The 12,841-nt window shown below is 44.8% G+C and overlaps 1 protein-coding gene across 13 annotated transcripts in view; it reads left to right on the top strand.

The window, feature by feature from the left end:
• Abcg3 (ATP-binding cassette, subfamily G (WHITE), member 3) overlaps window positions 1-12,841 on the top strand; it is a 75,488-nt gene that overhangs the window by 9,227 nt on the left and 53,420 nt on the right. For 9 of the 13 annotated variants that reach the window (XM_039092264.2, XM_063273449.1, XM_039092263.2 and 6 more), the window contains 4 exons: window positions 8,855-9,076; window positions 11,105-11,164; window positions 11,741-11,855; window positions 12,344-12,496. In XM_039092264.2, coding sequence (XP_038948192.1) covers window positions 8,855-9,076; window positions 11,105-11,164; window positions 11,741-11,855; window positions 12,344-12,496 — 550 coding nt within the window. Of the gene's footprint in view, window positions 1-599; window positions 732-3,999; window positions 4,141-8,854; window positions 9,077-11,104; window positions 11,165-11,740; window positions 11,856-12,343; window positions 12,497-12,841 lie in introns of those variants that run through there. The other 4 variants (XM_039092267.2, XM_039092268.1, XM_039092269.2 and 1 more) reach the window with 3 other exon arrangements.

The raw sequence follows: 12,841 nt of genomic DNA on the forward strand, positions 1-12,841 counted from the left end.
TCTTGAGACAGAGTTCTATGTTTAGGCCTGGCACCAAAACTCCCAACCTCCTGTCTCAGCCTCTCGTGAACACTGGATTATTTCTTCATTGGTCTCTTCAGATATAAAAAGAAGCTATAAGTCATATTAACATCATGGGCGCTTAACAAAACATATCCTTTGTCATCCAGACCCGGTGTCTGTCCTGTTTTGTAGTAAGCATATACTCATCTCCTGGTTTTTTTCTCCCATTTGTTAAAACAAAACGAAACAAAACACACGAAACACACGCAAAAACTGTTACTTATCGCTTTGCCTCTTCCTGGATGCTGGCTTCTCAGAGTCCAGCACTGATATGAGCTTGATTTAGGTCATAATGTCTGCCCAGGTCTCCAGATCTGGCTGAACTCCAAAGTGAGCCCTCACCCCAGGGCCATCACTCCAACCAACCCCGCTCCAGGGAGACTCCCAGCACGTCCCGCTCCGCCCCGCCCCTTTCCCACGGCGCCCCCTACGGTGTCATCCCCACAGCGCGCGCCCCTCCCCAGACCCAAGGGAGGCCAACTACCCCCACCCCCTTGTTCCGCCCTACTGCCTGCTACTTCCTCTCCCCTCTTCAGCGTTCCCAGGTCGCCTCTCTGACCACAGAGGCTCCAGCACTCTGCAGAGCAGAAGCCAGACCCTTCTGAAAGCCAGAGCTGCAACTTGTCCTGTGCAAGCAGCTGCCTGGGCCCCTGCATGATCTGACAGTGGTGAGTGTGGGCGAGCAGGATGCAGAAGAGTGCAGTAGAGGGCAGGGAAACGCACTGCAGCTTCATTTGAAAGTGTGAAATGCAAAGTAGGCCACACCATGCAGTTTGTCAAGGGTCCCTGTTTGGGGCAGGTTGGCAATGTACAACTTTTGATTTCCAAAAGTATGAGGGAAACATAGTTGGTGTTGGGCAGGTAAAAGTTTCACTGAATAGCCAAGGTACCAGAAGAGCATAAGAAATCTGTTAACACTGTTATTTTAAGGGAGCTGGGTAGTTTATTACTTTTCTTTATCCTGTGATATAAAATTAGTCCGGCCATCTCTAGTTCGATATACAGATAATTCATCAACTTCTTACAACTCTTCCTCAGATAGTGCCGAAAAGGTTACAACAGACAGAAAAATTAAAGACCAAAATCATTAGATTGCAAACCTTTTAGTGGATTGTGCATTGATAATACACTAGAAATGTAGTCACTCGTTTTAGTTCTAGAAAGACAGAAAGATTCGTAGGACATCTTTTTATTTTTCCCCTGAGCACCGGCATGTCCAGCCTGTGCATTTACACGTGAGATCTCCTTACGGTGTTAACACACGCCTCTCCAGCTTAGTGTGCTCTCTTGCATCAATGTGTGTTAAGACGCAAACACATGCAGAGTCTATTTCAGCACATTTGAAAAGCATTTGAAAAGAGGAGAAATGTCATGAACGGAAAATACAATGCAAGCTAGAATGGTGAGCTGTGCGTAAGCCATGAGCATGGAGAAAACAGAGGGGACACAGGTGCACTGAGGGACCCTCGGAGCACAAAGGTGCATTTTTCATTTTTGCTTTATGTGTCTGAGTGTTTTGCTTACATGTATGTAGGTGCACTGCTCGCATGTCTGGAGCCCATAGAGGCCAGAGAGGGCCCTGGATCCTCCGGACTGGAGTTGTAGATGTTCTAAGTCCCCATGCAGGTGTTGGGGATAAGAACAGTATGTGCTTTTAATCGCTGCACCGTACATACCTCCAGCCCCATGAGGTGCATTGTGACCATAACACAAAGGTGTTGCTCAGAAACAGTAAGGGAAGCTCAATGCTCTTCAGAGAGGCTCTTGCCAGAGTGCTTTTGAGGGAACATTTCTCACCTGTGTTAATTTGGGATGTAGTGGAGACTCAAAGGAAGACCATGCTTCAAACCCATAATGCCAGCAGCAGTGCCCAGGCCAGGGTAAACTGGCTGTCACTTTCCTTCTCTTATGTGGTACAGACACCCTTGATGAGCAGGTCTTAATTAAAGAGACGCTGAAATTTCATATGCGATTATGTGAATTTTTGTTCTGTACTTGGCAAATGCTTACCTTGTAGCCACATTACATATATTTGGGGGCACCATGTGACAATCAGTATATTAGAACTATGACCAGTTCAGTACAATTTTCCTATCACCACAGACATTTTGTTGACTGTTTTTGATTTAAGTTTGGTTGTAGTTGAAAACTGTTTGAAGTAGGAAGTCTTAGAATCATCTGCTTGTGGAAATTAATTAGAATTAAGGTGAATTATGAAAATTAAAGAACTTGAAAAGCTTACTTTGTGTGTGTCACACATACATACACTCACACAAGCACACACATACACTCACACAAGCACACACATACACATATATATACATAACAACATATATATATATACACACATACACACATATACACATGCACACATATACATACACATTCATACACATACATATAAACACGTACAAACATACACACATACACTCACACACATATACATACACTTACATACTCTCATACACACATACACACATACCTACATATACACGTAAATTCTCACACATATACACACAAAAAAACATGTACCACATACACACATATACACATACATTCACACATACATACACACACATACACACCTACAGATATAATCATACAAACATACATACACATACACACACATGTAGGGTTATGGTGTCTGAGTCTGTTTCGTCAGGCACAGCCCCTCTGGGAGGCAGGATGCAGGAACCCAGGATGTAGTGACTGCATTTATCCTATACTGTCACTGGGACAGTATTGGGCCATAGGGAAGTCTCAATACATCCCTCCAGGGGTGGAGAAGCACAGTCTGAGGCCCAGGGCAGCTGGAGCTGGTTCGGGGGTCCCTGGGCCTGTGTCGAGGCCAGGACCTCAGGCTCTCAGACACCCAGGCACCACTCGGAGCCACAGAAGAGCTGAGAACAGAGAGGGGGCCCAAGGGCTGGATCTGTCCCCAAACAGGGAGGAGGGGGAGGTAAGAAGGGAGGGTTCTGTCTGATCCCATGGGGATAGTCCTTAGCTTGAGGGCTCGAGGCTTGGACTTGTCTTGGTGACAGCTGTGGCTGGGAGCACAGAGAGGCCTTCTACAGGAGACTAGATGGCGGCTCTATAGGCAAAAGCCTTCTCCATGGCTCTCCACGGAGGATCCTGGTGAAAAGAGGCAGTCCATGGTTTAAAGGCATTTATTGTCATGGTGGGAAGTGGATGTGTAAAACTGTACCCCACTTCTCAGAGTGGGCCTGAGATTAAATACCTTTTGCAGGGAGGAGTGTCTGGGAAGGAAAGGCTATTGTTTAAGCCTCCAGGGGTTTAGAAACCTCATTATAATGGAGCTCTGTCTTGAGCCTACAGGACCAGAGGTCATATCCTCTACCTGTGGAGGGCCTTAGGGCATTGCCCTTATGTGACTGATGGTCACAAATCTAGGAGGGGTGGGGCTAGTGACAGGGGCCTGGTGCCTAGGAGTCAAGCAAAATGCCTACCACCTTCCTCTCCCTTCAGGGTTTCTCTGGTTTCTAGCCTTAGCTCAACCAGGAACCAGGCTGCCTTTCACAGTCCCCCACACACACTTATACACACATACACACATACATACTCAGACATATACACATAAACACACAGACACACAAATATACACACATACACATATACACACATACAAATATGCACACATACACATTAACACACATACTTACATATACACATACATACTCACACATATACACACATACAAACATATCACATATACACATACACACCATACAAACATACATACACACATACATACACACCATACAAACATACATACACACATACATACACACATATAGACACATTACACACAAACACACACACACACACACACACACAAACACACCTGCACACACACACGAGCTACAATGACACATAGGAAGCTAAAATTTCTTCTCCAAGAAATTTTTTTATTTTTAGCCCACATCGCTTCAGGATGTGAACCAAAAATTGATAGTCAAGATGACTGTGGCTTCAGGACTGGCTTTGTTATTCCAGAATCAAGATTAGATACCTCACCAACTTACAGTGCACAGTCTGTGGCTCCGGGTACATTCAGAGGTGGGCAAGCATGTTTCCAGCACCTGTGCTGCTTATTTAGCCTGGGGATGCTTCTCTGCAGTGTCTCTTGCTGTTTTCAGTGTGTGGGGAGGGGAGGGGTGGGGCATGGGAGAACACTGTGTGGAGGGAGACCATAGGAAATCTTACAAAGCCAGTACTTTCCTCCAGACTTGTCGAGGTGCAGGCAGTCTCTCCTGTGTTTCTGCCATCCTGAACACTAGGTGGCCATCATCTTCCAGGCACCATTGCTGAAATACTGTGCATTTCCAGAGGCCCCTGGGCTGGGATTGACTTTGAACACCCTCTCCCTGAGGACTAGCTTTTATGATGCAGGCTTCCAAAGGAGGAAGACAGCCAAAGGTCTTACCAAGATAGGACACTCATGAAGCACATCAGTGATAATGACTGTGCAGTAGCCCCGTGGGTGCGGTAGTGGCACACAGACCTTGGCAGTCATCAACAAGTCTCTTTGGGCTTAAGACCTGCTCAGCACAGGTCTATCATAAAGCCTGGTGCTGGCCTGATAACTAACCTGTGCTGACTACTGGGGGAGAATCTATAACCACTGGCTTCCTAAACAAGCATAATCCTTCACCTACTCTGTATACTCATAGATAAGTATAGTCTTCACCCCTCCTGAAGGTAACAGAGAGACCATGACAGAAACCCACAACCAAGTAAAATGTGGTTTTGGAGCCCAGTTCCAGTGAAGGCATGTACAAAGCACTCTCATGCCTACGGTTCAGGGATCACTGTGGCACAGAGAGCAGAGAGACTGTAAGAGTCAGAGGGTGAGGGAGTTTGCTGTGAGCGCGTCTCCAGTAACATTAGAATCCACACCCAAGAAGTCTCATCAGCCTAAGCAGAACCGCAGTGAACAAACATGCCAACTGCACGGAGAGTGCAGGAGGCCAGCCCTCTGAGACAGCACGTGACCCCACTTCCCAGGCCTCTCCCTTGCCTGGGCCATCAGGTCTCTGCAGGATGAGGCACATCCTCTCCCACTGAGGTCAGAGTAAGCAGCCTTCTGCTGCATATGTCGATGCTCTTTGATGGTAGGTTAGATCGGGGAGCTCTCAAGGGTCCAGATTAGTTGATACCGTTGGTCTTGTTGGTCTTCCTATGGGGTTGCCATCCCCTTCGGCTCTTTCAATCCTTCCTCTAACTCTTGCATGGGGTCCCTGACCTAGTCCAATGGTTGGCTGTAAGTATCTGCATCTTCTGGTAGAGCCTCTCGGGAGACAGCCATGTGAAGGGGTCGACACATGGAGTGAAGAACTCTGGGAGGGGGACCAGGAAGGGGCAACATTTGGGACATAAATGAACAAAACAATTAAAAGATTATGATGACCTCATCTTGCATGACCTACAGGACATGGCTGAGAGACTAAATAGGAACATTTGTATTAGAGAAGAATCTTGAAATACATAAAAAGTCTGTGTCTCCTGACTTGCAAGCACAACATAGCATCAGTAGTAGTCAGGGTTTGATGCCTGCCCATGGGATAGATCCCAAGTTGGACCAGTCACTGGACTGTCTTTTCTTCAGTCCTTGTTCCATTTTTATCCCTGCAGTTGTTTTAGTCAGCAACCATGCTGGCTCAGAGATTTTGAAGGTGGGTTGAGAGTTCAGTCCCTCCACTTAGGGCCCTGGCTAAATACCGGAGGTGGTCTCTTCAGGCTCCATCTTCCCAGTGATGGGCATTTTGCCTCAGGCCACACCTATTGAGTCCTGGGAGTCTCTCACTACCCAGGTCTCTGAGCATAATTTCTTTTTCTTTTCTTTTCTTTTTTTTTTCCTCTCTGAAAGCAGTAACTCATCACCTTGTCTTTGAAGCTCCAGAAGATTCTATTTCAGCTTATTAGCCTGCTGGGGATACTTTCTCCTAAATTTTAAAACTTTGTCAACAAAGTTCCGAAATTTCCGTTTTTAAAAAACTGTATCTGTTGCTCATATCCTACACTTTTTCATGTTTTCCTACAGTTGTCTATCTTTCTGAAGTTGCTATCCCCTTTCAGTTAACCTCCTCAATGATTTGTTTAACATTTTACGGAATTGAATACATTTATATCAGCCTCTGATACATTATGATCTTCTGGGGAAGTTGTGTTACCTTGTTTCCATCTGTTTATGTGTTTCTTTTTTTTGCACATGTGGGAGTGAACAAGTTTTACACAGCGATGTAAGGAATTGTAAAGCAAGCATCCTCCTATTGAGCACTTAATTCCTAACATTGGTCAAAGTGTGGAAAATAAACCACAGTAACAACACCAGAGGCAAATAATAATAATAATAATAATAATAATAATAATAATAATAATAATAATAAACAGTATTCATAATGGGCATGATGAAAGTAAAGGGCAAAACTAATTTGGAATAACACATTAAGTTAGAAACGGATAAAGGTTAAAAAACAACGGTAATTAAATTGTTGAATAAAGAACACACGGAAAGCAAGGTCAGGAAAAAGGAAAAGGAGAAGGAGAGAAAAGAGCAGGAGATTAAGAAGAATCCTGTCAGGAAAGTTTAAACTGTGTAAATAAAATAGATGAGTCGCAGGCCTGTAATCCTGACACCTGGAAGTTGAGGGAGGAGGATCACACATCTGTGGCAAGTCTGAGCCATACAGGGAGACCCTGTCTCAGAGTTAACAACAGCAAGATGAAGTAAACACAATGGGTTTTTAAAATATTAAAACATTTTAACACATTAAAACTATTGTAACATCGAAATAACACATAACATGTTTAATATCTGTAAGTCAGGGAATTAGAAAATCCTTTCTCTTGTTGCTCTCAGAGAATTTGCCAGGTCTGGGGGCATCGGATCATAGTTGGTGTGTCTTTGTGCTCCTTGTTGCTACCTTACAGGTTAGTGCTGTGCACAGTAGTTAGTGCTACACACAGTACTCAGTAGCTGTACATAGTACTCGGGTGCTGTGCACAGTACTCAGGTGCTGTAAAAACAGAGCAATGTTCACATTGCTGACTTCCCTTATTTATGTACCTCTTTCCTTCTGCCCAGAGGTCTCTGTGGCCAGTGTCTACGTGGACACTTCAGTTTGTGGGGTTTGTCTAGGCAAAGCTGTGTCTCACAAATGCTTTGGGGGAAGTGGAGATGGCAAACAGAACTTGGCTATCTGCAATGAGGAGCAGGAGCCCTGGGGCCCGAGCTCTCAGCCTGCTTAAGATTTTCACATCCTACCCAGCAGCCAACTCCATGCAGTGAGGAGGAAGCTGTGGGAATTGAGTAATCCTTGTAACTAGGGGTCAGAGTTCTCAGCCCCCATCTGCTGCATACAATGTGCATCATGAGGCTGTTTCAGAAACCAAGGGTCTGCCAGCCACCTGCTCAGACCTCTCAGGCTCAGCACTCATCCACAGGAGCCATGTTGTTCCTGGTTGTAGGAGGCAGGGCTGCCTGTCCTCATTCCTCCACAGCCTGAGCCACGAGGGTGTCTGTCAGTCACCCCACTTCTGCTACTGTCCCTCATGGTGTCCCTCATGGCACCATGTCTTCTGGATGATTTTGGTTCCCCACCACAGTCAAACTCAGAACTTAGAACTCCTGGTACTGGCCATCTGAGAAATAGTGTAGAACTTGGGCTGTGCCCATCTCTGTGTTTCTTTGTATTATGTAGGCAGTAATTATCAGAGTAAGCCTTGCCATGGGTGACTCCATTTTATAAAGCAGTGGTTTGCTTTGTTTTGGAAGCAACTGTTAAGGTAAAATGACTTTGTACTGTATGTGTACAAGTACCTAGCATAGAAAAACAGATCGTCAAATAATTTACAGTCATATGATTCCTACCTGTGGACACATTGAGCCCAGGATACCTAGACATGTGGATGTTTGAAGACCCTGTCAGAGAAACCAAGCTTGTATGCTTGTCCAAAACACCAGGGCCATGAGCACTGCGATGCCCTCACTTGGGTCCCCACTGAGCCACCACCAGGCCACCTGACGTGTGCATCACCACATACACGAGTAACAAACTTTAAGTCCATCCTTGGGATTTCGGCTGACCATGCTCAGCCCCACTTGAAATGGCCCACATGAGTTCCTTTATGTTCAGACCCCTTAGGCCTGGTGTCAACTCTGTGCTCTGAAGCAGGCTGCACCTTTCTGACACTGTGCCATGAACCAATTGTCTATTTTGGATTTCCTGTTATAGAATAGCTCAATCTGGATGTGTATCAGTGTTTTTGCCTTCCACAAGTTCACACATATGCTACTACATGTGACTATCACACACACACACACACACACACACACACACACACAGGGGGAGGGATGAGGTAGGAAGGGAGGAGGGGGAGAGAGACAGAGAGCAGGGAGAAGTGCTAATGGCGGTCATTGGACATGCATTTTTGCATCTGAAGTCATACTATGTCATAATATTCTTTTCTTTTGAAGTAAGTAAAATCTGCCCCCTCATCTGTCCCTTTCTGTATTAATTACAGATAACTTTTATCTTTAGCTCAATTTGCTCATTTATTTCTTAGGAACATGGTGTCTAAGGGGGGGTCTATGTACTCTGTTATATCTGCTTCTTTTCTGGGTCCTCGGGTAATCACAGAGCTATGCACTGTTCATGAGGAAGGAGTCTACCTATGGCAGCACAGTTGAAAGCCATCAGTGAGTGTGAGGATCTGTGTTATGACTGTGTTTGTCTGGACCTTCAACTTGCTATTGCTTTTCCTTCCACAGGAAAGAAGAACCTCTCAAGATGTCTTCCAATAATGACCCCATTGTAATACCAATGGCAGAAAGACGTCACAGTGACCTTCCCGAAACAAACACCAGTGACCCGGAGACACTGACTAAAGAGGCTGTGTTGAGTTTTCACAACATCAGCTACAGAGAAACAGTGCAGAGCGGCTTTCCACTTCGTCAGCAGACACGTGTGATAGAAAGACTGTCGAGCATCAGGTATGTCCATGAGCTAAAGACAACACTGTATTGAATAATGTTCTCAAGAAACACAGACTACCTCTCTATAAATAAGCTGTGTGTACATGTGTATAAGAGTATCCATGTGTGCATGTTTGTGTATTTGTGTGTGTATCTGAGTATGCATGTATGTATGTGTCTATACATCTGTGCATATTTGTGTGTGTGTCTGTGTATGTGTGTGGTGTGCATGCACACATGTGCACGTGCACACGCATGTCTGCAGATGTGCGGATGCCATTACACACATGGCACAAGACTCTCAGTGGATAACCTTGAGCATTGGCCTTCACCTCTGCCTTCTTGGAGACAGAGTCTCTGGTCGTTCACTGCTGTGTATGGCAGGTTAGCAGCTGGTAAGCTTCTGGGGATTCTCCTGTCTCTGTCTCCTCTCTCCGCAGAGCACTGGAGTTAGAGATGCCCATCATGCACCCAACTTTGTTAGTTCTGGGGGTTTCACTTAGGTCCTTGCCCATCAAGAACTTTTCCCATCCATCCAGCCTCACCTTGTTCTAGCTACAGACAGGTTCATGACCGCAGTGAGTTTAATGGGGGTGGAGACTATAGAGCAACATTAGTGGATTAATCACACATGAAATTGATTCTTTGGAAATACAAATGAACTTGACAAACCCTAGACATAGTGCAAAAAGGGAACATGATAAATGATTGCAATTCAATAAAATTAGGGACGAAAAAGTAATACTGAAGACAGACTATTAAAATCAAAGCATGATAGGGAAATTTAGACTCTAGAAATTTGAAAGTCTAAAAGAATTGTGTACATTTGTATGCACACGGCCCTCCTAAAACTGAAGGGAGAGTTTCCAGCCTGCTGACTGGGTCAATCACAGGTGATGAGATGGGAGCAATGAGGGAAGTCCCAACAGGAGACAGACAGGGCCTGTTGTATCTTCTCAAAGTTCACTGAGAGCTAGAAAGAATACAAGCAATGTGGAAACACAGCGTTCCACAAAGCAGAGAGAGCAGCCCATAACAAATCCTAAGGAGAGCATGCGTACCAAGGTTCCCCAGCTCAGTCGGCACACCCTGTCTCTCCCATACCCATCCCTACGCTCTGTACTTGGGCTCTGGTCATTCCTGCTCCTCTGCCTACAACTACCACCATTTCTTACTGAGAAGGGCATGGACAGAGCAAAGGGTTGACACATTATCTGAATGTGAAAGGACGAGTGGGAAGGGAAGTGAGCTTCTGTAAGAATGTGCCCTTCTCAGTCTGAATCTTCACTACGCTGAAGCAATCAATCAGTGTTCTGAGACTGATTCGTGCTTGTGCTTTATCTATGCATTAATAAGGAATGCCCTAGCTCTGAGCGATGGATTTCCATGCTAAACAGCGTATTCTAATTTAAGTGTCAGAGAAGGAAGCCATCATTTTGTGGGAGGTAGATCTTTGCTTTCTATTTGATTCAGGTGTTTTCCTTGAGTGTTGATCCTGGCAAAGCTTTCCTATCCCCTGCAGTGCTTCTGTCTAGTCTTTGGATTTCTTCTGAAGATATATCGATTTTGGTTCTACTCGGTTTTAATAGCAACGACAGAGTTTCCGATACCCTAAGAATCGTTGGATTCTCATGTAGAGGTTCACTGAGTCACAAGCAGGGTTGTGAAGACAGTGACCATCACACATTAGCAGGAAGCTGTCACAACCGTGACATGTAAAGGCTGTGTGTGCAATGGAGTCTTCATGAGAACTGGCTATGTCCTTCAAAGAACATTTATCTTAGAGTGCATTTCAAAGAAGACAAATGGTTTAAATAATAAACAAAGGGGATTCTGTGGTATCTGAGACATTTTCTGATGAGTTCCCACTAGCAGCTGACATCTTTTTAAATCATAGACCTCTATTAACATTTAAAAATTATCAGTTTGTGCTTATGTTCTGTCTACAATTCCATCCAAATTCAATGAGCGCTTTCAATGTAGACCCTAAGCTAATTTAACTTCTTTAAAACAGAAAAATAAACCAGTATGACTTTGTGTTTGCAGTGGGATCATGGGACCAGGCCTCAATGCCATTATGGGACCTCAGGATGGGAGCAGATCTCTGTGAGTATAACTGAAAACATAGCAAGCCCTCCGTGTGCAGTTCATGTGCTCTAAACCAGTCACCTTCATGGGTGTTATTTAAGTGTTGTCACTGCAGCTAGGCTGGTCCTATGTACTGTGATGTGCAGGAGGGATGTGTCTCATTTTCCACAATGAACTTTAGGAATAGGAAATGGTACAGTGATTGGCACATGGTATTGATACCTGTTATTATTTCATGAGGTGGGGGGATAGGCCTGAAATAGAAAGATGTAGCAGACGTTTTGGGAGGGTAAGAGAACATCTGCAGGCCTAACTCTCGAAACACAGCAGCACCTTACCTGGGTCAGTCTCTAAGGCCAGATAGCAGGGAGGGGCAGTTATGGAAATCGTGTCTTGCATTCATAATTCTGAGCTGAATTACAGCCCTTGATGAAGAGAAAAGTGCACATGTGGGACTTCAGTTAAACCCTTGACTGTTCATTACATTATGTTTCCGTTTTGCTTGACATGCAGAGTTTTAATTTTGAGCCTCTAAAGGATGCTGTGGCTTTCATTGAAGAAAATAAATTACACACTATAATTAACCCTTTGTAGGTTATTAGATGTCTTAGCTGCAAGGAGAGATCCAAGTGGATTATCAGGAGATATTTTGGTAAATGGTAAACCTCGACCTGCTAATTTCAAATGTACATCTGGTTATGTACCACAAGTAAGTGTTGGTGGGTTGTAATTTTAGACCTCTTCTGCTTGGCTATGGGCAGGTGCTCAGCTTATAGACTTGTGTCTTTCCAGTTAAGTCTATAACATACTCATAGTCCCCACTTTTTCCATGCCAACACTTTATAGTCATTCATTAACCTGAGTCTGACATCTGTGGCACACTGTTAGTAAGAACAGCCATGACTTAGTCTAGAGGGACACTGTTGTCTACCTGTGTTCTTCCTCCAGCTTTCTACACTCCTAGAAGATGTCTTCTGCAAATAACTGCAGGCAGGAGTCACCAAAATTCCTGTCCTCTTTTTGGAAGGCAAATGGGAGGGGGAAGAAAACATTTGGTCCAGGCTCTGAGCTTGGGATTAGTGAAATTGAAAGTTTAAGTGCAGCATTACACTGGGTGTGGTGTTTGTGTGGCCTAGGTTACATTTGTTAGAGTCTTAGTGGTAACTATATCTAATGAGAATTCCATTTGCCCTTAAGAATGATGTGGTCATGCACACGGTGACTGTGAGAGACAATTTAGAGTTCTCAGCAGCTCTCCGTCTTCCAATGACTATAACAAGAGATGAAAAAAGAAGGAGGATCAATGAGGTGCTTGAACTTCTGCATCTGGATAAAGAACAAAATACCAAGGTAACGTGAGGAAAAATCTTGAAAGATACAGAGGGGGGGAGGGGCGAAGGGAGGGGAAGGGGAAGAAGAGGGGGAGGGGAGAGAGACAGAGGCGGGAGAGAAGGAGGGACGGAGGAAGGGATGGAGGGAGGGAGGGAGAGAGAGAATCTGTGTGTGGATGACATGACCCTCCACAAGGTGTTTCCTGTAGTTCTGTGGTCAAGGGTGACCACTTTCTCTGTTCATGAGTAAGTGACTGGGTACATGAAGTTAAGGTGGAAATTACACTGTGAAGCCTTCTAAACAATGGGTGAACCTGGGAATGGAGAGCGAACCAGCAGGGAAATGTGCTCCTCACACGGCCAT

This window comes from Rattus norvegicus, chromosome 14 (assembly GCF_036323735.1).
Source record: "Rattus norvegicus strain BN/NHsdMcwi chromosome 14, GRCr8, whole genome shotgun sequence".
In the NCBI taxonomy this organism is placed as follows: domain Eukaryota; kingdom Metazoa; phylum Chordata; class Mammalia; order Rodentia; family Muridae; genus Rattus; species Rattus norvegicus.